Below are 26337 nucleotides of genomic sequence, written 5' to 3'. Positions count from 1 at the left end.
AACATAAGCACTCAATGATCTTAACTGTAAACTAGTAAATATAAAATAGTTTTCATTTTAAAAGCATAATGTAGTGAAATATTCGAAAATTTCAATTTTTCCCAATTTTCCCAAGCTTGGGAAAAAACGGTAAAAAAACTTTTTTATCCAAAATTTCCGGTTTTTTTCCCAGGCCTTTACAACACTAGTTATATGTGGTTGCATAATAGCAGATATTAAAATTAGTGATAATGTGAAATTTACAAATGATAATTTTCATGTACACGTCACAACAGCTTATTAAACCGATAATTAGACATTTTCTATCAAAACATATCTTCTTTTTTCCTATTTATGCTTAAATCAGGGTTCCGATACCCCAGCTCCCTCTATAAAACTCGTTTCGATGGGATGACCTAACTCTGAAATATGGACATTTCAATAGAATGTACTAATTCTGTGATATTTCTTTAATGACCTTTAATATGTATTATAGTTTTCGAGCTAGGCAGCCTCAAAGTTACACTTACCTCGTTTTCGGCATCGTGTAACTTTGAAACAATGTGGTTTTCACCCTATGTCGATATGGACTTTTTTTTTATTTGTTTAGGTGAAAGCATTTCACCAGTGGATTTTGGCTATATAGTAAATGAATACCCTGTGTGTATATATATAACATAATATTTCCGTAAGTGAATATTTGAAATGAAGTTTTACACTTCCAAACTATGCTATACATAAGTGCCGGAAGTCTGATAAAATGGCTTTGTCCATCCTTTCGTCCGCCTGTTCACCTGCAAGAGATATCGAGATGCAGGTTTTTGGAATTGACTCAGTGTCGCAAGAATAGGTTCCATTTTCTCCATTAACTCTATTCGAACTGTAGTATTATTCGAATTGTTCGTGTTTTTCTGTAACTTTCAGGTTCAGCTAGAAACAAATCGAAGAAGAGCTTTTGCTCTTTCCTCCGTTTCTCCGCTGATAAGTAACAAATAAGTTCCTTTTTCTTATTTTATGTCTACTTGTTGTGTATGAATTTGCATTCAAATTGTTTGTGTCTTTCTGTGGATTTCAGCACCGGCTCGAACAAATCTCAGAGGGGGGCTTTTGCCCCTTTAAATCGATTTTCCGCAAAAAAAGAAAAATTACGTGTTAGCTTATTTTATGTCTACTATATGTGTGAGAAGTTTCGTTAAAGATTGACGAAAAACATTACATTCACTTGACAACATGTTTGAAGGCGGCTTTTTCCCTTTAAACCGGTTTTCTCGAGAAAAGAAACACGTGTTCACTTATTTTATGTCCACTATTAGCTTGAAGTTTCATTTCAATTGTTCGTTTCTTGCTGTAAATTTTCAAAACTCGTTAGAAACCATTTCAGACTGGGGCTTTTGCTCCCTTTAATCGTATTCCTGCAGAAAGAAAAGACTCGTACTTTCTACCTACAAAATTTCATGAAAATCGGAGTGGCATAATTTGCGAAAGTTCCTTGTAAGAAAAGGAGAAGTACGGAAACTGAAAGCGTTTGAGATGTGGTAATGGTGCAAAAAGCTGATTGTCCCGTAGACGGCGAAGAAGAAAAGCGAAGACGTGCTAAAAGGAAGTTAATGAAGAACTAGAATACAGAAAAGAAGAGACAACAGGATTAGTCACCTTATTCGACTGGATCAGTGTATTATTTGAGGGAAAAACAGAAGGAAGATCGGGAAGAACAACAAAAGATTACTTTGATGAGATTAGGAAAAAGAGGACTATCAATCTCTTAAACTGCTCTGCAAAAAATGTTTTACATATTATCCAACAACCTATAGTTAAGGAGAGAAGAAGTTTGCCGTACAAATTTTGTATATTTTTCTCACAACCTTGGTAAGTGGACCTGATCCCTTGTTCTCTGAACACCTTATATACCGATAATGTTTTTTTTAAAAAAGCAATATTAATTTTGGTATAAATTTTATTTATTCAATTGTATAAAAATACGTATACAATATTAAAACACTACTAATAAATTTTCTTATTAGAAAAACCTATGATAAAAACTGTTTTCTGAATTTTACAGGTGACGCTGTTTAATTACTATGATCACATTGAATAGAAAAAATACTTGATAATAGTTATTGTCCTTTTAAACAACAAAAAGAAAACTCTAATATGTATATATACACAAAAAGAATTATAAAGTTCAACAAATCTTTAATCAATGTTTCATTACGTAAATACATTTTACTTACTTTTGGGATAAAATAAATTTCTTTATTTCACCCTCTTGAACATTTTTAAATATTGAGACGCAACATCAGCCATCAGCCGAAGGAGTGGATACGGCTATAATATTATACGAGTTAGGAGTTTCAATTTACTGTTGGTTATAAACACTTTTCATTATAAATCTCCGTTCTAAAGCAGATACTTGAATACAGCTTTACCAATGGAAGCTTCATCCGCATATTAAGGTTGTAAATTTATTAACAATCGATTTACTTATAGTCTTCGATTATATGAATCACAACTATAGCATAAGCATGAATCTTCCCATCGGTACAGCTCTGTTAACATATCTGTCGTTTAATTTGATCTAATGTAACCTTTTTTTAAAAAATCATACCCGAGATAGACAATGAAAGTGTTTAAGGCCCACATAAAATCGAAGTTATTAATTTATACTGGTTGTATCCCTTTAAGTCCAAATTTAGGGAAAGCAAGTCATATACACTACGAGATTTCTTCTCGCATGAACGTCTCAGAAAAAGAAATCATGGAACTGCAGTACGTAGGCTCGGAACTGAGAAATTATACGAATCTGGGAAAATAGTGTAAAGTTCCTTTTGCTTTTAATGTAAAACCATTTTAGATTTAACCCTCTTTTTCTTGTCTCCGCAAAGTTGACATCAGAATCTGAACATTCACATGTAACTACATTTTCACGTGTTTTCATATGGATCTGCATTTTGCTACATCTTTATTTTCTTCCTCTTGAAAAACAAACACCACAATTTTAAACAGCCTTGGAATAAAACTTGCTACTAGACTAGGATCTGAAAAAAAATACCAATAAAACGTCTCAATTTTATGTTTTATATTTAATGGCACATTTACACAGATTTTGTAAAAGCATTTGATGGAGTTAATCATAACGCATTAATAGACAAATTTCGTCAATGTAGTTTGTTTGCACAATTAACCTATCTACCTTAGTCATATTTGAGGGACCGAAAACACTTAGAAGTATATATAAAGGATACAAATTAGCCGATTACTTTCAACTAACTGGAGTTCCACAAGAGTCAAATTTGAGACCCTTACTATTTGCAATATTTATAAACGATATAAATGAATGCGATAAAAATTCCCATAAATGTAGATTTATCTATTAGTAAGCATTACACAAAGTGAATGAGGCCATGTTATTTCAATGTATGGCCATACGCTGGTGTTCCTGATTTATATATATATATTAGGGTGTCCCTTATTTTGGGTAATTTCGTGTTGCGATACGCACACACCCCAAATGTATTCTGTGACCATAAACACGCATTAGTGAAATAGCAGCTCTCTACGAGAACGTTAACCCGTGCCGTCTTGACGACAGTCATGAAATTGTGTTTTCACATTATAATATAATTTAGAATTCCCAACCGTGATAACGGAGAAACTAAAAGAGACAGAGGAACGAAATTTTGAACGAAGCAACTAAAGAAGGGGCGACATCTGTACATGTATTGACGAACAGCACCGGATGAACAGTGTTGCCAACCAAAAACAAAGTTGTGTTCTTGTGAATGGAATGACCTAAATTGAATATCATCATTGGAAGCAGCAATAAAAAAAATACAAAAGAGATTGTAAAGACAGATCAGTGTTTCAAACTTTTCGAGAAATAACTTGTAATTTGTGTTGGCGCACCCAGGGAGTGAGGTTGTAATGTTTTGTACACTTTAAATCAGACATTGACAAGAATTGTTTGCGTTGACTCTAAGTCTAGAAGCATCCGCTTAACAGTGTTGCCATCAACAGAAGAGCAAAATTGAGTTTGGAAGAGATACAATAACTCGGAAAAGGTCACTAGCGCTGTATGCTTTTAAACCTATAATCCAAGGCGGTAGAGCATGAGGAGTAGAACTGTGGTTATGTGTGATCGATAACTCACCGAGATATATGATATTGAAATGAAATGAAATCTTTGAGTTTTACGTCCCATGGTTATGCCGGTTAGGCTAAAGGAGACGGTGATGATGAGTAATGAATGAAATTGTGGAATGAATAAAGTGGGAGGAAACGGGAGAACCCCGAGGAAACCCACGCACACGAACCACTCAAGCAGTCGTCACATGCTGACACATCACGCGGTAGTACGAATCACAGTAATTTTGACATATGTGAATGTCATGATGTAGCTCAGTTCTCACTTGACGTTTGTATTGTCTATGTTCCGTTTTCAGTGACGTGATTTTCTACACTTTTAAGGCAACGAAAATAACCACTTCAGTAGTTTAATGAGTCCAGGACTGGATATATATATATATATATATATATATATATATATATATATATATATATATATATATATATATATATATATATATATATATATATATATCAAGGGCGTCCGAGGAAAATTTCCTAGGGGGGGTTCATCTGCCGGTTGCTATATTACGTTTGGTATTTTTATTTGTATTAAGAAAATCTTAAGAAATTTAATACTTTTTCGTGAGCGAGAGGGGGGCCCGGGCCCCTTTGTCCTCCCCTTCGGGCGTCCGTGATATAGCCTATATATAATAGTTATTAACAAAAAATATAAGTCATTTTACGAGGACAATAGAAACATACAACGTAAAACGTTCCAGAAATAAACCTAAAACATGCGGGAAAACTAAGCTTAGGCACAAAAACTACATTGATGTATTTCTTTGATTTGACGTGAAAACACTGAGAGGACATGAATTAAAAATGTAAATCATTGCATTATTCACCTCGTATGACTGAGAGAAAAGAATGGTGTGTTAGGATTCTTGTCTAAATCATGATTCTGAGACCCAAATTTGAAATAGTCCGTTTTGACTGAGATTTTTCCTTATTTCTCTCAGGCAAACGAGATGAAGTGGTCCCAAATTTTGTAACAAGGTAAGAAATCCAACTAGCAAAACCTCGTTAAAATATAATAACTGTTCAATTTCTTTTTTCTTTTTCTTTTTTTTTTTTTTTTTTTTGCATTACTTTGCACTTTTTCTTTAACAGAAGAAACTTTTAATGGACTTGTAAATCTAATGTAAATTAAAACGTTAGCCATTATTTATTAATTTTCAATTAAATTTAAATTAATATTCAAATTAAATAAAAATGCATTACCTGATGTTATGCTTTAACAACGGCTTTGCCGATATTTTTACCCCTCAGCATGTCGATAAAGGCTTGTGGCATGTTTTCAAATCCTTCAGTGATCGTTTCCCTGCATTTGATTTTGCCCTTAAAAAATAATTTTAAAAAATAAATCTCATATTAGCTGACGACAAGGATAGAAGCCTGAAGCTAGTGATCTCAAAGAAAGAAAAAAAAATCAAATTCCATGGAAACTCATGTACCGTATTTGATTCTAGAACACTGTATACAAATAGTGTGAGAGTCTGCATAGTGAATATTTGTTGAGAAGAATGGCCAATTATGTATTTCCAGAATTTCTAGTGTATTGATAAAACACAGTATATAGATAACAATGAATCAATGCTCATTAAACAAAATAAATAAATATATAAAGTTCTGATTCTAGAATGCTCAGTAGCTCTTGACAACCCTGTATGAAAAAAAAATCAACTTTGGCGTCCATACCAGGTGCCAGAGTAAAGCAAATAAGATATACGGAGAATTGATTTTTTTAAAGCTTTTAAAGTTCACTATGCATATGCATAAGTATGGAATGTGTTATAGGACGGTTATGTCCGTCTGTGTGACTGTCTGTCGACATGTATCAGAGTAAAAACTGTAAGAGATATCGAGAAATGGTTTTCTGGAGTAGATTTAGCATAGATTGCATATCATCCGTTAAGCCTCTATTCAAACTAGAAGTAGTAGAAAATAGCTACTTCTAGCTTCAATTGATCGACATGGAACACAAACGGTAATGGTTAACCATAGTTTTCTCGTTTGTTTGTTTGAATAAGTGTGTCTAGTGAAGGATCATATTCACCCAATCTCTCTTCCAAAATTAGAAAATGTAGTTAGTTCTTCTGGTTTCAATATTGAATTCCCATAGCTTGGAAGCCTGCCGTAGAGTCACAATGTAAAACGAAATCATTTGTGATATGAACTAAGTGTCCGAACAATCTTGTGAGAAATTGGAAGAAATTTTCTGGAAGGTGTTAATGCATTTACTAGCACGAATATGACACCGTGAGACTATCATTTGTTTCCATCTCTACAAAACTTCCTGAATTGCATCAGATTAGCTTCGAAAGGAGCCTGTGAAAACCACATGAAAACTCTTTTTGACTTGAAATCACGATCTCCTTTAGCGATGGGATTATGATACTGCCAAAAAATGATAGGTGGTTGGTCTAACAAGATGGTGCATGTGTGGTTTCATAATGCTATTTTAAATTCACAATAAATATATTCCCAACATTGATATCCAAAGACTCAATACTTTTTAGACAACCTGATAATTATTTATTTCTACTCGTAGTATCTCCCCTTCATTTCAAACGGGAAAATTCGATTTGGGATAGTGTTGTCTAAGAGATGAGAAATTTCTCATTTCGCCTCGCAAACAAGACGTGACGAGAAATATCTCGAGTCTCGTGGGCTAATCTATTTCATCCAAGTCTTAGATCTCAGACACCTGTTTTAGTGTTTAGGTTTTGCATGATTCATAGTATAACACTTATAAATGTAAGAATCTACGAACAAAATGAAGAGCATTTATCAACGTTTAAACATACGCCAGTCAATACACAATACAATTTATTTGTAAATAAGATTTAAATGTTGTTATATTACATACTGCGTCGATCTCTTGTGACATGGAAGAATTCTGATAACTTCTAGGTGAAATTAAAGAAATTCAGGGCATAAATTTTGTATATAATTTTATAAAATGAGACGAGATAACCTGTTTCGAGAATCGATACAAGACAATAAAGAATTATTCTAGAATGGAAACGAAATCAGGCTTCAACAATTTTACGAGACGAAAACAAAGAAAAATTATTTCTCGTCTTGTGTTGTCTCGTGTGCAACTCTAATTCCAGATACGAGACCATCATGGTTCGAGGTAAGTTTCTGAAATACATTAAATCTCGTTAGTCGAGGTATTACTGTATTATCTTTGACATTGCAGCTTTTTTTTTCTTTCAAGTTACGCTATAAAGTTCAGTCATAGTCATAAAGAAATAGTCAACTATTCCGGTAATTAGAGGATTTTTTTAAAAAATTTCCACGTGGCTCTTCCTTTTGTCATAATTCAGTTCCGCTGTGCTATTTAAAGTCTTTCAGAATAGATTGGTCAATACTGTTGAAGTATCAAAGATAACGAGATAAACACATAATCTAGAACCTATCTTAACATAGAATGAAGGTGTTTTTGACAGTCACGTATTTTTTGTTAACATAAAGGCTATATCAGCATTTTATTTTATCAAAGGTTTGATATGGTGTGAATAATTGTAAATCTGGTTATCAATGATCATACATTTGCAATATCATCGAAAAACCTAATACTTATTACTGTGATCAGTCATTATTTATCTTTAGTTCAAACAAATTCATAGGACAATGTAGTTGAACAATTCCAAAAGTAATTTATTACCATCGTAGAGTGTTTCTCAATAGGACAAAAGCCCGAGAGCAACTAATAAAATCATTACTATTCTAACAAAATTTTAAGTAATTGTAGCAGATAGAGAACTGATAACAAAATAAAGAAAAATTGTTACAAAAGATCATAATATTAATATATTTATTATTTCTTACCTCTTTCACCCACTGCAGCATTTGATTGAAGCCCTCAGACCATTTTTCTTCAAACTGAAATGCTTCAAAACCCTCCATTTTCAATTGTTTCATCACAAAGTCAATTTGTAAAGCTGGAACTTTGAAATATATTTAAAAGTTATAAACGAGGAAGAGTTAACATATAAACTAAAATGTTAAAAGTTGCTTAAAAGAATAAACATATTTTTTTAAAAACATTTAGATGCGTTTATTTCAAAAGAACGAGCTGCAATATATACTGAAATAAGTATCAAATAACTTAGTAATTGAAGTCAGACATTAGAAAAAGTTTAATCAGAAATTTAACTCAAATTTAATTTCTGGAGTAGGCTTTTTCTAAAATATTATATCTAATCAGCCCATGAAGAGCTATTAGGAAGTTTGCATGAGGTTCTCTCTCGATTGACATTATTCAGATATCATTAAAAATATTCGCGAATGAATCTTTAGATATCCTAACTATGAGCCGAATACACTACTAATATTTCATGGTGCGAAGAGGGTGGATCAATGAAGAACATTTACATCTAGTCTGATGAGCCTCTGGATCGATTCCAATCCTTGTATTATGATGGATCTCATCTCCATCGTCTCCATGAGTTTTCTCGGGAAGTTTCCTCATCTCACATTCTCATTCCATTGTTTTCTCATTATCTCTCACTTGAACTTATTCTATCTTTATTCATCAGCTATCATGTCGGAACAACTTTCAAGATTTCATTTATTTCATCACGGTTATACAGCAGTTTATCTCTATTCAATAACACTCACAAAACTTTTAGAAGCACTCTTAAATTTGCGTTCTTATACGCCTTTCTGTGTTGGGAACGTACGAGGTAATTATTATTCAAATGATGATATTTTGTAGACAGACCTGCTTTCAAACTATTTCCTTGAATTGCTGGTCTCTTTTGAAGTGGAATTCCTTCACTTCTACTGTAACTTTCTCAAATCTTGTCTTTTGAGATGAAGGATCTCTTATTCTACACATTGACAATTTTGGCACCATCTTCCATGGAAGACTTAAATCCAGAAAATTTTGTCCGAGAGAGGAAAAACTCAAAATTTGATAGGCCTGCACTGGAACATCATTTGCTGAAAAATTATCCCTGTCAAAGAGCGACATGTGATCGCAAGTTAATTTATCTTATGGAACGTGGCGGTTAACAAACTACGTGGAAACAAAGCCTCCCGGAAATATACTTTTAAAAACATGGATCCAATAGATTGTGAATTTTGCGTGTAACACCCATCTAAGCATATCGTGCCTTTTTGCTTTGAAATATTTTGCAAATTCAATTTTTCCTGGGAGAGATAATAAGTTCATATATGATACCAGATACCTTTCTGTCGTCACTTGTGTTTAATATTCATATGAATTTAATATAACATTTTACTTTTAATATAATATAATAGCTCATTTATAAATTTTTATATGAAGAAGAAGAAGAAAAGAAAGACGATAGTTTAGCGATCTTTTCTGTGCATTTCTGACTTCCTGACTACTTTTCCATTAGAAAATACACATAGAAATATGCGAATTTGAGACAATTAGTTATGCAACCATCAAAACGACTCTACTTTACAGGTTGCGTTTTACTGATCTTATATAAATTTGAGCAACTCTCAAAATCCCACTATTGAGAACTCCCCTAACAGCTAAATTCTGCACAAAACAGTGTTGCAATTTCATCAAAGTAGAATAAAAGTTAACATAAAATTCTTAAGTTTAACGTTCTAAAGGAGAATTATGATAATCGCAAGTGAATATGATGGAATGAGTTGTGGAATAACGCACAGATGGGCAGAAGTGTCATAAGAAAGATAGATCTAGTGTGTCAATGCTTTTCTTTTAGCAGCACACAACGGTATGTAATACCGGTACCTTTTCCCCTAAGTTATAAAAATGTGTTTTTTCTAGCATTCTCAAAATTTTGGTTTCTATGTGTTTTTTTCAATTTAAACCAGTTTGAAGACTGAATCAACAGTGGGCCGCGGTCAGGGGGTGCTCTTAACCTATGTCCCGAACCTCTACTTTCACGCTCTCTTCACAGTGACGTCACCAGCGAGGAACTTAGAGCTTGTCGTCTGCTTGGCGCGCGAAGATTTGCTAGTAAGACCACAAACAATTATTTATTTATTTTGGGTTTTTGCTATGTTGAATTGTGTTGCTTTCTTTTCTGGTGGTGTACGTGGACTAATATTATTTAACAGAGAAAAGGACTATATCTCGGAAGATTTCTTTACGTGGGCTTGGCTGTACAGACATGCAATATTGCAAGATAATGTGAACTTGAGTACGTGTGTACATATGTATTTTTATCTGTATTTGTCTTTCATCTCCAAGTGTTGCACATTATAGAATTAGGGATGTACCGATATATCGGTATCGGTAATATCAGCCACTTTTGGGAGTATCGGTATCGGCATTGGCAAATAAACAATATTTACCGATACATTTTTCAAACTATTTTCAGTTTGTTTAATATTAACAATGACGCTTATATTTCATCTTTTTGTTTTAGAGTTAAAAGTTGTTCCAAATTATTATCAACTGTACAATCAATCGATTTCTTTATGCATGTGTACGCCTTTGATTTGCACTATTCATACTTAACTGATAGTTTTAGTCTCTCCATGCCAAAATAGTGAAGAAAAGACAAAGGTCCTCAGTCAGGATCATAGGCACCCGAAGAAAATTTTCTAGGGGGAGCCGATTTCCCGATATCAAAGTAAGATAAAGTAAGTTTATTTTCCTTATTCATTTTCATAAATTTCTATGTATGCATGAAGTTCATAATTTAAAATTATTTTTCGATATTTATTCTGCTTATTGGTCCCCTAGATGTTTATTTGAGTTAGAAATCAGAATAAAACTCCGGGACGTCGTGTGGATAGAACAGGTGGGGCTGTTGCCCCACGCCTTGCACCACAGAATGGAAGAGTTTGACCGTTGAGGAAAACTGACAGGTTAACTATTTCTAATTCATTGTTGAGATTAGTGTTGTCCACGAGACGAGACCGAGGCGAGAAATGTCTCGTCTCGTCTACAATTCGAGACGAGAAGAATCTTTTAAATTCGTTTAAATTTAAAAATATGGCAAGATGAGAAACTTCATGACTCTCATTGGCAACACGAGTTCACCCAAGTATTAAACCTTAAACACTGGTTTAGTGTTGCATGGTTCATCGTTAAAACCTATAAATAGATTGTAAGAACACAATGAAGAGCATTGAAAGATACACAAGTCATTACACAATATACTCCAATAATAAATATGTTTTAAATGTTGTTATATCTCATTCTTCGTGGATCTCTCGTGACTTTAGGAAGTCAGGACAAATTTTGTACACAAATTTATGCAAGAGGCTAGAGAAACTTCGAGGCGTGACGAAAAGAGCTTTTTTAGAAAATCGATTCTACAAGACGAGAAAACCTAATTTTTCGTCTCGTCTTGATTCGTAACACTAGTTAGCACACAAATATTTAGATATAAACCAAATTCATTTTTCCGGACTGTGTACTATTAATGTCACGAAGTGCAATCATAGCAAATGGTTACATTGAATATAATCTGTGATGGATAGTCGACATGACGTTTAACACGGATGGGTTCCGTTTTAATAGTCATGTGGAGAAGATATGAATTGGCAATTTTAAACTTTAAGCCTGAGTGCCGTATATTGAACAAAATAAATTGCTAGGCATCAAAGGCCTTCCGCAACTGAATGCATCGACGATCTATTATTATTATTATTATTATTATTATTATTATTATTATTATTATTATTATTATTATTATTATTATTATTATTATTATTATTATTATTATTATTATTATTACCCATGGTTTTAAGTATTTATTGAGATATTCCTATCAGTAATCACAAAGTAATCTATTTATGCCAGGTGTGGAACTCACCTTATCATTGGTTCCGCAATTACATTAATTCCAGACACCGGAAATTTCAGAGATTGCCCTGGTAAAACACATATTTATCTGCAACTTAGCTTAAATACATTCACAGTAACATTTCAGATAAATACATTTAAAATGTAATTATAATTCAACACTTATCTATCTCATCAAAAAATAAATGAATGATCGTGCAACACAGGTACATCGTTAATTTTCCATAATATAAATTGTGTTAAGAAGATGTTCTATTTATTGCTAGCTTATTATTTATTTATTTGTAGTTTGTGTGTAAGAGAATGTTGTGACAGCGAAAATGTTATGCATAAAGAAAGAAAAAAGACATTCTGGCTGCTTCGTACACCTCTATACCTACTTGCTGTTCCTCGCTGGTGACGTCACGCAAAACGAGGAGCGAAGCGTCTGTGCGTATAGCCCAACCTTTCCTTCTAGTAACCTTGGGCCGCGGTGGCTCAGTGGTAGAGCGTTCACCTCTGGTGCTTGAGATCCTGGGTTCAAACCTTGCTCCCGCCAAGTGAACTTTGTGGTGGACAAATACCGTGTGCATGGGTTTTCTCGGGGTTCTCCCGTTTCCTCCCACTTTCTTCATTCCACCATTTCATTCATCTCTCATCATCACAGTCTCCTTTAGCCTAACCGGCATAACCGTGGGACGTAAAACTCAAAAATTTCATTTCATTTCATTTGAATCAACAGTATACTGTATGCATTTAAAAGATAATAGATCAATACTTTCCAGCACATGTTATTATTTTTTTCTACTTATTTAGGTTTTGCCTTCACAGTCGATAAAATTCCGTTTAAATGAAAGAGAAGCAGTTTGTAGCTTCCGTGAGTATCTTCACAAAAAAAGTCCTGGATATACTATTTCTTGTATAGCACACTTTAGCCGCAATTGCAAAATCTCCAGTGAATGAAAATGGTTCTCTCAGAAGAACCTTACAGTAAGTTCATGTAGATCATCACTGCTTGTACGAACAAATTGTGCACTGATATTCATCAGGATAGTAGGACCACCTCTTACAATGTTTTAACCGTAGAAAATACGTTGATTCATATTTGCTCCAATGTCGTCATTCTGCGTTTGATACCAAAAATAAGAAGCGATCTATAGAGGACAAAGGTATGTCGAATATGTTAAAAGTACGGAAGTTACTGTAAAAATATATACCGCACTTTTTTTTTTTTTTTTTTTTTTTTTTTAGAAAAAACACTCCTAATATCACTAACACATAATATCTCTAGAGAAAAATGTTATAACAATGCTTTGAAGTAACATTACAGTTGTGACACTTTATTATTTTGTCAAGTAAACAATGTTCACTGCAGATCCAACAGAAGCTACCGGTCTAAATATTAGTACCGCAACTTAAAATAATCTAATAACGAGGAAAGGGGATGGGCATGGAATTACCTTTTTAAGTTGCTCTTATATTGCAGTATTACTATGACCTCTAAACAAAAACTATGCCTACCCTAATAAAATCATGCACGTATCAGAATTAACAATTAGTGACTCGGTATTTGTAATTTCAGTATCTGTGAGCTAACACTGAAGGCCTATTCCATTTCAACTCAGGCAAAATTAAAAAAATCTGTCCAGTGATTCTCTCAGATTTTCATGAAATTTAAATATGTTATACTAGGTACAAAAATAAGGGACCCATATTTTTGCGTTTTGCTCAAAAAAAATTTTTTGACCAAGTTATGCCCACTTGAAATTTTGGGTCAAATCTCCCGCGCTTTTGGGGTCAAAATCTTTAAATACATATATCTCGAGAACTGTTCAAGATATTTTCATTCTGTTTTCTTTCTCTGAAAGCTTTACAAAATGAGACTAAATTCAATGCTGTAAGTTATATACATACTGAGCTATTATTGCTGAAAGGAAAAAATAGACCCATTTTTGGGTCAGTATATCTCAAAAACCCCACCCTTAAAAAAATTCATATTTTCAGGATAGATTCAACAAGATCCCAACATGCTTCTGTATAAATTTCAGAAAGAGTAAATGCTTGGTTCAGATGTTACCGCCTTGGTTGTACAACACTGTTCAATTTTCTCGAGAATTGAGCAGTCACAGAGCAGAATGGTTTTATTTTATTTATGTACCTAGGTATTACTGACTTCACGTAAGGTGAAATTAGCTTACGTTAACCGTGGTAAAAAGTACTACTATTCTGCAGTGAATTGAACTGAGCTGTGCAAGCAATATTCGTGCCACGAAATTTTTGGAGGAACTGCACTATTATAATCGTTAATATACGACAAAAGTAACAAATTATCTTTGCTACTCTTTAACAATTATCTACATACAAATTAATTTTATTTTATTATTTATGTTTCAGGATGATGTCATAATAATAAACTCGTCTTATTTCTTCTTTAAATAAGGGCATTTCGAAGTGTGGCTCAAAAGTCGCAACTCCCAGCCAATCAGAAGATGTGCTTCATTCAATTTTATAAACTCAGCTGGAAATTGGAATGTACGTTAAGAGTTGTGTACTGAGGGTTGAATACTTACTGGTATTTTTGTATCATTTCGGTAAAGTTCTGTGTACATCATTCTAAAAGTTATGGGGAAAAAGAGTGGAAAATCTGTTTTTTCTGGTGAAAGATATAAGTGCCCAGATTTTCAACATAAACATAAAAATGTAGTGTACAAAAGCACAACATGTAGATTTGTGAAACTGGAAGGTATGTCCTTTTTATTGAAAAACTTATTTAAACGTGATGATATATCCAGTGAGACTTTGGTTTGTTTCAACTGTTATCGCCGGTATTCCAACATGTTTGAAGTGAGTTCTGACGTCTCCAAACCAACAGAGTATGTTTCCTTTGTAAGTGCAAACACAGCAAATATTTCTACAGAAGAAAGTGATCCTGAATTCAATGTACTTGATGAGGACGCAACATTTAACGAAACTGAAGAAGTGATGCAAGCTATGAACACGACCATTTCCAGCCTTGAAATGAATGTGACACCACTGAGGACACCTACTGTTGTAAAGCCTGAAAGAAGAGGAGCTAATGTGACCAGAAAACGAAAGCAACTGATAACAGAATTTGAAGCAAAAACAAACGCTAAGTTGGCAGAAATTTATGATGTCCCTGTCCATGAACAAAATTTAAGTGCTCAGCGTGTAGTGTGTGTTAACTGCGAACAGTGGCATAAGAAGATTAATGCTGCCTTTGAAGGATGCCGCTCTTACAATGAAAAAGTACGGTTGATGGCAATTGTACCCAACAAGATAACGAAGACGGAATTGCTGTCCCGGTTTCCCCACGTGACAAAGCACTTAATAGACAGATCCAGAAGAATACAACGAATGCATGGAGTATACCATATTCCTGATCCATATTTAGGTCACCCATTACCTCCAGAAACTGTGGCACTTGCAAAAAGTTATTACCTTAGTGACGATGTTGATTGCTCTCTTCAGAGCCCCAATGCTAAGGACGTTATAACAGTGAGAGAAAATGGTGAGCGTATTCAAAAAGTTAAGCGCTTCTTAACAAGAACAGTTAAAGAGATTTACCACAAGTTCACAGAAGACCATCCGAATGTAAAAATTGGCGTGTCAAAGTTTTACACACTTCGCCCGAAATGGGTTATTCTCCATCCACCAAGAGAAGTATGCGTTTGCATATATTGTGCAAACTTTGAACTCTGTTGTGCAGCGTTAAAAAGTTTCAGCACATCGCTATCTAACAGTTGCAAAATCTGGTGCTGTGCTCCCCTCCACGTGAATCTTGCCTCTATGGAGAATGCGCAGATTGTCCGGGAAAGGAAGGAATCAATTCAGGGTCTCTTGGATTAGTGGAAAAAGAAGAAGATGACGAAGAAATTTCATTTGCAGTGTGCAGGAAATCTAGTGAAGAAGTCAACAGAAGTACATGTTTTCACTGAAGAAGTAGCAACATGGACTCTGAAGGCAGTGACTCATCTTCACATCAAAGAAGTACAAAGAAAAGCCATAGCCGCAGAGAAGATGGTAGTTAAAGAAGACTCTCATCATCTGATGCTCCATGTAGATTTCGCTGAAAATTGGACGGCCATAATGAAAGATGAGATTCAAAGCTATCATTGGAGAAATGACCAGGTCACTATATTTACAGGAGTTTCTTACTGTGCCAACAACACTAGAAGTTATGCAGTTGTTAGTGATGACCTTACCCATGATTCGGCTCATGCTTTGCTGGCAACAAAGAAGATCATCTCCTGCACTGAAAATTTAGCTGACATTAAAACTTTCACAATGATATCGGATGGGGCAGCGAGCCATTTTAAAAATCGTATCAACTTCATGAACTCACAAACTTAAATTTCGAAAATAAAAAATGGCTGTATTCAGCAACAGGTCACGGAAAATCTGCCTGTGATGGAATAGGCGGAAGAGTAAAGCATATTGCAACGAAGCACAACCTGACATCAGAGCATTTGGAATGCATTCAAAATGCAACAGAATTTGCTGCCACTGTTGCAACATATACGAAAGCCATCACCATTATCTATCTTGCATCTACAGAAGTTCAAAAATTTCGTGATGAAAAAATTGCTCAGTGGACCAGTGTACGGGCTGTAAAAAACATACAGAAAAGTCATTTGTGGTATGTATGTGACAAGAATGTGTACACTGCATGCACAGCAGAACAGGAGAAAGAGGAAATTTATGCAGTTACAACATATATGGCAAGTGTTGTTTCACGTAAAATTCAAGACATCAAAGTTGGCTCATTTTTGGCTGTGATTTATGATGATAATTGGTGGGTTGCTAAGGCTAAACAAGTTTATTTTGAACTTCAGGAAGTGCTTGTGCATTTCATGCTGCCCCATGGACCGGCCAAAGGCTATAAATTTCCAGAGGGGAAAAGACAGCGAGCTCATAAGTGCGCAATACCAGTGAAAAATATTCTCAAGATTCTGTCACCACCACATCCTTCAAGACAGTCAGGAAGACTTCACGGTATAACACAAGAAGAAGAATCTGACATTCAAAATGCTTTCATGTACAGAGCTAATTTGTAGTGAATCTGAAAAACGAAATATGTATAATTTCTCCGGCATAACCACAATTAATAAATGTGTCCTAACATCTGAACCAAGCATTTACTCTCTCTAAAATTTATACAGAAGCATGTTGGGATCTTGTTGAATCTATCCTGAAAATATGATTTTTTTTAAGGGTGGGGTTTTTGAGATATACTGACCCAAAAATGAGTCTATTTTTTCCTTTCAGCAATAATAGCTCAGTATGTATATAACTTACAGCATTGAATTTAGTCTCATTTTGTAAAGCTTTCAGAGAGCTTTCAGAGAAAGAAAACAGAATGAAAATACCTTGAACAGTTCTCGATATATATGTATTTAAAGATTTTGACCCCAAAAGCGCGGGAGATTTGACCCAAAATTTCAAGTGGGCATAACTTGGTCAAAAAATTTTTTTGAGCAAAACGCAAAAATATGGGTCCCTTATTTTTGTACCTAGTATAATATATTTAAATTTCATGAAAATCTGAGAGAATCATTGGGCACCCTCTGCCTGTCTTGAGATGGAATAGGCCTGAAGATTCGCTCTACTTTATCGTACGGTTCGAGCGACGTATTTCCCATTGAGTGGAAAGCCAGTAATGTTACAATTTCAAATCCTACTGTATTGTAAAAATAATTTCTATTGAATTAAAATGAATTACTTACCTAGCACAGGTTCTCCTAGTTTGTTGTAAGAGGAAATAGCGCCACATACAGCGATTCTTCCCCCTTGTCTCATCCTTTTTAAAACAACACTACTGAACTGTCCACCTACCTATTTATTAGAGAATAAAAAAATAATATTAACAGTTAAATAGGAAGAAGTGTAGAAGTTTTGTCTGCTACACAGATGCTGCGATTTTAAATGGTTGTGGTATCAGTAAGTAAAGTGAAATTTTGCAATACTAAGTAAAATGAAAGAAAGGAAAAAGTACTATTCAAATATTAAAAATAGACTTAGGATGTTGGCCTCTTCTGTTATCTCCATAACAAGAGCGCTTGCTTTTATTATGCATGCTGTAGGTTCAAACACTGCTAGGAGAGCAATGTCTTAATTACAGAAACCCAAGTACAGTAATTCCTTGGAGCCTATGCCCTTCATCACCTTGTTCTTACCCTTTAACTTCTAAGTTAAGTCTAATCTTTTAATATAAATTTACAAATCACTAATAAGCCTTTCCAGTTTTTTCTCAATTAAATCAGATCCTGAACTCGATAATTACAATCCGCTTGTAAATCACAGATTTTTAAAAAACTATTTGAAACGTATTTTCTGTTGTAACCAAGCAACCGCATAATCATATTTGCTATTTGTTGAACATATAATTGAAACATTAGATTTATATTTTCAAATTTTCCATGTATAATTATCAGCATGTCTACATATGAAGAGAGAAAAAGTAATAAATTACCATAGGAAGTTCGTGAAATAAGTTCCATTTTGATTTTTTCCGCGCAGTAGCGCCACAATAGCAGTTCCGCATATACTCACTAGTTACTCGGATCCTAGCAGAACGAAATGACGCCATTTTGAGATCGCTCTGTGTTGTGTGTCGTTCGTAGTGATTGTTTATAATGGCAGCGTTGATCAAAAATCCCGCCGCTTGTGAAATTAGTTCTGTGATTCGTTTTCTGAGTACAAAGAACGTAAAACCAAGTGACATTCATTGACAAATCTGCGAGGTTTACGGAGAAAATGCAACGAGTGGTTCAACAGTGAGAAGATGAGTGCGACAATTTAAGGAAGGGCGTGATCAAGTGCATGACAAAGAACAATGTGGGTGTCCATCTGTGGTTTCTGATGAACTGGTGAGTGCAGTCGAAGAAAGGATTAAGAACAATCGTAGGTTTACGATTAATGCTTTTAGTCTTGAACTTCTACAAATTTCACGAACAGTACTTTACGAGATTGTTACTTAAAAAACTGGGTTTTCGGAAACTTTGCGCACGTTAGGTGCCTAAACTTCTTACTGAAGAACACAACAAATAACGGATGGGCAGTGCACTTGATTTTATCTGACACGTTATAATGATGATGGCGAAACTTGTGTTGCTTATAATACCCCTGAAACGAAGTGGCAATCCATAGAATGGAGGTACACTTCGTCCTCAACAAAGGTTAAACCAAAGCAATTCTTGACACTCCGAAAAGTCATGTACACAGTGTTTTGGGACGGACAAGGCATTTTTCTGATTGCATTTTTACTACGAGGTGCAACAATCAATAAAGATGTTTATTGCAAGACGCTTAAGATACTGCGTCGTACAATACAGAACAAGGGCAGAGGAATGCTCTCAAAAGGAATGATTTTATTCACGACAACGCCCGAGTACACACTGTGGATGTGACTAAAACAACTCCTTGAAAGCTTTCGCTGGGACGTTTTTGGCCATCCTCCGTTCAGTCCCGACCTCGCTCCTAGCGACTTCCATCTCTTTCTGCATCTGAAGTCTTTCTTCGATGGTAAGCGGTTTAACAACGATGAAGAATTAAAAGAACATGTTACCACATGGTAGACAACACACGCGGCAACATTCTATGAGCAGGAATACATAAACTTATACCACGCTATGAAAAATACCTGGAAAAGTACGGAAGCTGTGTGGAAAAGTAGTGTAAATGTTATTGATTTTTGTTCAATACTATGCTTTCTTTATCTGTATTCGATTTATTTGTTTTTTCTTTTTTTCTTTTTTCTTTTAATCACCAAACGGAACTTACTTTCTGAACGAACTTCGTAGTTTGAAAGTTAAAGATGTAATCAATCACTATACTATTCATCCAAGGCAAAAAATATCCATACATGAAACACTTCGATGCTTCTATAAGTCAAAGAAATCACCTCAAGTGTGAAAAAGTGCATTTAACACGATCAAAGCATTTGTAGGCATTTTATAGCTCGTGTATTCTGAAACCTTTTTCTCCCTAAGTTCTTGATTTTATTGAGAATAATATACCACCGAGTGATAGTTACCTATGAGATAAGCATAGAAATTATCTCGTCTCGAAAAATATCGTGAAGTAATGTCTGGTTTCGAAAATATAAAAGCTCTGCGTTTTCTCATGTCTCGTCACAAAATTCTGTCCGGTCTCGTCAACAACTCTATTAAGTCCAAATTAATTTTATGTATAAATTGCATGTCCACTGATTCATCAATGCTTCCTCCTGATAATACAAGGATGATTCATAAGTCTTGTAATATTCTGATACACAACATGCCTGTATTACAGAACAATGAAAGCTGGTTAACATTCAAACTCATAGTACTCATCGTCACTGCCACAAAAAAGTGACTGAAGATACTGACAGTGTGGTTGCCTCCATGTTAAATACTCCGAAACCAGTTTGCCCTTGTACTTGAGGACGATCATGGCGTATACATGCGCCTGATGCTTGAGTTGTGGAAATATAGCAAGACTTAAGGCTCACTTGTACTTTGATTTAACCGATGAGTCAAAAATAATTCTAAAATACAGTGATCAGTATTCTAGGTATTGATGATTGAAGGTATGATTTAAGGTATGATTTATAGTGATTGAGATTAAAAGATTGTGAGTAATAAGCCAGGCTTCTAACTCAATTGATCCATATTGCTCTGTATATATATATATATATATATATATATATATATATATATATATATATATATATATATATATATAAACAGAAAATCAATAGATGTACAAACGATTAAAGAAAGAAAATTAAACACTAAATGAAAAACGCAAATGAAATGTTAATGTTCACCGAGTAAAAAAGACAGCCTTACAAAACTTAGATTCAACCAAATAAAATCTGAGAACTGGAACATCATCAGAACATAAACTTCGCCTCCAGAAAATAGTGGCCCGCCAAAGCTCTAAATTTGAAAATTCGCTCCGAAATCCATGCTGCAAATCTGAAAGAATTGGATTATCGATGACTGGCTTTTGAATGCCAACCTCTATTTGAAAAAGAAAGTTATATTTAAGACCACCTATACACCGATACATGTTGGCTTAATACAATGACAGGCTGACAGAGTAACTATTAAATTGTAAGGTTACTTTCCATCTTAAACATATACCTCCCACTCTAGACGTAAGGATATGATCAAGTCATTCCTTTAGGAATGTTTTTCTTTGATTGAATATCTCTGAACTAACTCTAGATTAGTGGTGGAAATGATATTCCAGAACTAAGTGGACGGTCAATAATAAATACAGTCAAATGGGAAGTACCTGTTCAATGAGAGGCATTCTATCCATTTTTTTTTTTTTTTTTTTTAATGTACAATTGTAACAAAGGATACAATTCCGCCGTTCCCTCGTCTACTCCCACATTTCCACCACTGCTCTAGATTAAGATTTAAAACCTTGAGTTTCAGTGTTTCACGTCCCATTCTTCTCAACTATCAACAACAGATATAAATTTGACTTACGTTATCAAAATAACAATCAACACCATTAGGAGCAGCCTTATCCAAGGTTGCAGCTAGATCTTCAGTTTTGTAATTGAAAACATGGTCAAAGCCCAAATCCTGTTTTAACCAGTTGACTTTTTCTTCACTTCCACAATAGCCAATCACAGTGCAGCCTTAAGTAAAATAGAGTATTGTATGAAAATTATTCATTGCAAAAAGAAATCTTTTAAATATATATATATGAGAAAATTGGAGCAACACTATTGGGAAGGGGTAGCAAAGGACATGAGAATTTAGTTTTATTTTTATTTTTATTTTTTTTTTGGCATTCATTGAATGAATAAGTTGTGCTAATTAGTATAAAATTAGTAAATCTTGTAAATAAGTCAGGAAACGTTGAGAGAGAGCATAGCTTCAAAAAGCAACATTTTCGAAACATACAACAACTTATTGATTTCTCCACAAAGTATTTGGAATCTACATTTTGAGTTTCTGCCTTCTTCTGCTGTTAAAATGTGAAATAGAATCGCAAATATATATCCAAGGAAAGTGAGGGGCCAGCCTTACTGTTAGTGCTCGTAACAACACGTTAACAGACAAATATCTTGGATAAGACAATCCTAGGGGTTCTAGCTATTAATGATGCTCTAAATAATAATAATAATAATAATAATAATAATAATAATAATAATAATAATAATAATAATAATAATAATAATAATCTATCAGAGTTCTACATTTTATAAAAGCAGCATACTATACTTCCTAACGAAATCTACATTTCAGTAGAACAATATCTTCAACACAGTTCTTTCATTTCATTATGATAGAGACACTGAACAGAAAACTAACAAACATTTTATATCTTCAGAGTCCTGTCATTTTAAATCATATCACTCAAATAAACCAAGTTATACCATTTTAAACTCCAATTGATTCAAATACACCTCACATATTTGAAAGTATAGTACATACTTACAGCTATTAGGTGATAGTCTTTCACCAGAAAAACTTCTAGAGGTGCTTCAGCGGGTTGGATTTAATTTTGTAAACATTTGAACACCTTTAAGAATATTCTTGCTTTCTGTCTCAAAGGAAGCATACTAAGTATATAATCAGAATTTAATATGCATATTATAATGAGTTAAGCTCAGAAGCATAAACGTTTTCTAAAAAAAAATTACAGATTAAACAATCAATGGCACATTAAAAGCTCATGCTGAACAAAATTAACAGAGCATGGGTGTAAAGAAAAGGAAGTTAACTGGAGTTGAACTGCGCTTGTGATAAAATAATGTAACAACAAATGGGCTAAAGAAGATGTAGATTTAGTTGGAGAAGAGAAATTAAGAATACAAGTCCTAAAGCGGTCATGTCAGACAAAACCAATTTAAAGGCAGAAATTTCTAAAATAGAACCCAAGGACAGGAAAGGGAAAAAGATCTATGAAAAGAACTTGGTCAAGTAATGGCTTGTGACTGGTTGATGGATGATAATTCTCTTACTTAGGAGAAAAATTAATCACCTGAAGACTACAACAGTATTTTAAAGAATATGTGGATAGATGGTACAAAAAAATTTGTCTCCTCGTAACAAGCGAAGAGCTGATCACCACTGTTAAAATTTACAGTTTAATCCATTCCGTCAACTTCCACTGCTATGTATATTACCTGTAAACTCTAAGCTGTATTGAAAAAAGTTTCTGAGCGATTATTCGTATTATGAGGCGTTAAACCATCTTTTCTATAGTGTGGTACTCGAAAAGTTCCAATTGTTTTGGTCTCGTAAGAACAATGAAACAAATTTAGTAACTTATTGTACTAATGTGATGACAGTGTCTGTTAATAACAATATCGTATATAAGGAATGTTATAATCAAGTCGTACAGAGCAACACTACAATCAAATCGTACAGAGCACCGAAACATATGGTTACAAAACTTGCAGACAACCTTCAAGGAGTTTTGATTCTCTGGCAGTTTTCCTTTTAAGAACAAACTTGTAAGTTAAGTTCGTTCGATGAACTTCTACCAAACTAATAGATTCTCGTCATTTTTTAAACTTTAGTTAACTTCAGGCTGTAATCAGCAGGGAAAGAAATCACTTACCTTTAATACGAGCAATTTGTCCAACGAGGCTCCCAACAGCTCCGGCTGCACCACTCACGACAAGTACATCACCCTTTCTTGGACTACACTTATCCAGCAGACCAAAATATGCCGTGTTTCTGAAATATTATTTAATTTACTGTATGCACTTTCAATATAATCAATCTATACTAATTACTCAATAATGTACGAAACCTGTATACATAACTTAATTTTTCTTTCTTTTTCTCTTTTTTCTAAATCCAGTAATAGTTAAAACGTAAACTCGTGGAAGCAAGTTATGCAATGAAATCTTTTCATAATGTAACTTTGATTTGGAACCTGAATGTTCAATGTCGGAAAAAGATGGGCGTCAGTGTGTTAATGCACTTTACTCAGAATTACCCTTATATTATCGTTCCAGCTCTTTCTCAGTCTACCTACAGGTCTTTTCTCATGAGACTTTCCGACAAATAATGTAAGTATTCCACGTGAACGTTATGTGCCCTATCCTGGAAGGCATTCCTATCTAATTACTCTTGAACTTATATTTTTCATATCAAGATTAAAAATAAATAAATAAATGTTCGTGATTAGTGGAAATGTCCAACAACTCTTTGGGATGCATATTTCGTTAGTAGACAATATTCTGTGCATTACTAAGTGCTTAATTTCATTGAATCATGTATTTGCATGTAGTCTTGGTCTTTTCATTATATTCATTCATAGTTTTATGTTGATCAGTCATGACAATATTTTTTAAAGAAAGACAAAATTACCATTCTTTAGATGCGAAAGAATATTCAAATAATATGTGTGTCGCCGTTACGAGAAGACAAACTACTATCACAAATTTAATAAATAAATAAATAAATAAACAGTCTATACTAGCAGAAAGAATGTCAATTATTATTGGCAACGAACGATATACTTAGCGCCATAATAATCCGATTTTTTCTAGATTTTCTCGGAAACTACGCATGGGTATTTATCCTCGAGCAGGGCCGGATTTAGGGGGGTGCAAAGGTGCACATGCACCTCTCCCCCTTCGTTGTAAATATACACTATCTAAAATGAAAAGCTAGCAGTAAAAATACACTTAACGAAACTTTCTGCCATCATGTTTCCGTTTGATACTTAAAAGAAAGCAGAGTTTTGCAAAAGCAATAGTTTATGTCGATTTTCTAAAGCCTGAAGGAAAAGGGTTCACCAGAAGCCAGGAGGAGAGGAGAACATTTTTTCTGCATAACACTTGCGATCCTCTTTAATATACTTTCCTCAGTTCTATGCATCAGTGTTGTCTGGGGTAAACAATATTATCACATGCCACTTTGAAGAGTTTCAGTGTGATTGGTTATTTTGGTAGTTATTGGTACATCCCCCTCAAGCAATCCTGGATCCGGCCCTGTCCTCAAGCATTTCATTTTGTTTAACGCGATGTGATTTATGATATTATGTCGATTGATCTTTGCTCAATATCTTAGTTAAACATAAATTATTATTTAAGAGTAAATGACGATTTTAGGCTATGTCCCATTAATCATATGAAGTGCTGTCGTCTTGTTAGTGTGATAATGAAGAGTTTAATGGCAACGCTTTTCAGTATCAGTTTCATCCGAGTATGTTGCATGATTCTTGTACAGCATCACTTTTTAGGTTTAGAAAGAAATTAGCTTTGGCTTTATTTTGTTTAAGACTACGAAAATCACGCATATCATTATATTCCACTCAATAACATCTATCAATTGGAATACATCTTATCATTGGACATTTTTTAAAAAAATGCTAATAATATAGTAGAATAAGATGTACCAGTGTCTTCATTTGACTTATAACAAAACATCAATATAAAGACCTAACTTTGTTTTCGAGTAGCAGAATGATTTCCAACTACTAGCCATGTACATGAATAGAATAAGTCGTTACATACTAAACAAGGGGAGGATACGGTAGCTCAGTGGCAGGACATGGTGGGTGCGGTCTCTGGTTCGATTTTCGGCTAAGTTTGTGGTGGTCAACATCGTGGCCGCGGATTTTCTCGTTGTAATTCCGTTTACTTTCACATTCTCATTCCACAAATTCTTTCATCATCATTAATTTGCCTTTATCATCCTTCTCCCTTAGCCTAATGGGCATTATCATGGGACGTTAAATTGAAATACTTTGTTTCATTTCATTTCACATGCTTAACAAGATAATCGAACCTTGTAGCCTCGTGGTTAGCGTAACACAAGTACTACGATAACAAATCAATATTTTAATATCGATACTTTGTTTAGTACTGTATTTTCAAGTAAAAAATAATAATTAAAAATCTAGTATGGATTACAAGAATGAAGTATTGTGTTCGTGACTGTTAGAAGATAAATAGCAATACATACAATCTACTACCTAGCAGTTTATTGCTTCTATATATCTATACAGCACATAAATTTGAAAAAGTCTATTGCAGCATAGTAAAAACTGTCAATTATCTTTTGGCAACTAACGATATAATTTTTAAAGTAATTAAATTTCGTTTTTTCTGTGTTCTCAAAAATCGCTCATGAAAATTTAGCTTCAAGCATGGTAAGTAATAAACATTCTCCCTACTATTATAATGAAAAGCATGGTGAGGATACAGTGCTTGAAACTGATACAAATACAGAGGGAAAATAGAAGAAGTCAAGAATGCGAAGGATGGATAGAGAATATACGCGTATATTTACAAAATAACGTTGTATACTTTACAAAATCAAAAACATGTCAGTTTCAGGTAGGTTAATGACACGTCCTTTTTACAGAAAAAGAGAAATGAGATTATTGTAGGGTGGAAATTGTTATAAAGGCACCTATGATTACTTCCTGTTTTGCGCCCTCTACAGCACTACTCCTGATGCGTCTCTGAGATTCAGCTGACACAGTGCAATAAGAGA

General features: G+C 34.1%; 1 protein-coding gene across 2 annotated transcripts in view; it reads right to left on the bottom strand.

The window, feature by feature from the left end:
* Nucleotides 1-1909: 1909 nt before the first annotated feature.
* LOC145693125 (prostaglandin reductase 1-like) overlaps nt 1910-26337 on the bottom strand; it is a 61540-nt gene continuing 37112 nt past the window's right edge. The window contains exons 6-11 of one of the 2 annotated variants that reach the window (XM_081768848.1): nt 23444-23562; nt 21355-21509; nt 17599-17707; nt 7942-8060; nt 5326-5442; nt 1910-3014 (exon numbers count right to left, since the gene is read on the bottom strand). In XM_081768848.1, coding sequence (XP_081624974.1) covers nt 5332-5442; nt 7942-8060; nt 17599-17707; nt 21355-21509; nt 23444-23562 — 613 coding nt within the window. In that variant the 3' untranslated portion in view covers nt 1910-3014; nt 5326-5331. The remainder of the gene's footprint in view (nt 3015-5325; nt 5443-7941; nt 8061-17598; nt 17708-21354; nt 21510-23443; nt 23563-26337) is intronic. The other variant, XM_081768849.1, reaches the window with a different exon arrangement.

Source organism: Thermobia domestica, chromosome 8, assembly GCF_964235325.1.
Source record: "Thermobia domestica chromosome 8, izTheDome1.hap1.1, whole genome shotgun sequence".
In the NCBI taxonomy this organism is placed as follows: Eukaryota; Metazoa; Arthropoda; class Insecta; order Zygentoma; family Lepismatidae; genus Thermobia; species Thermobia domestica.
This window is presented reverse-complemented; position numbering and strand designations above follow the sequence as displayed.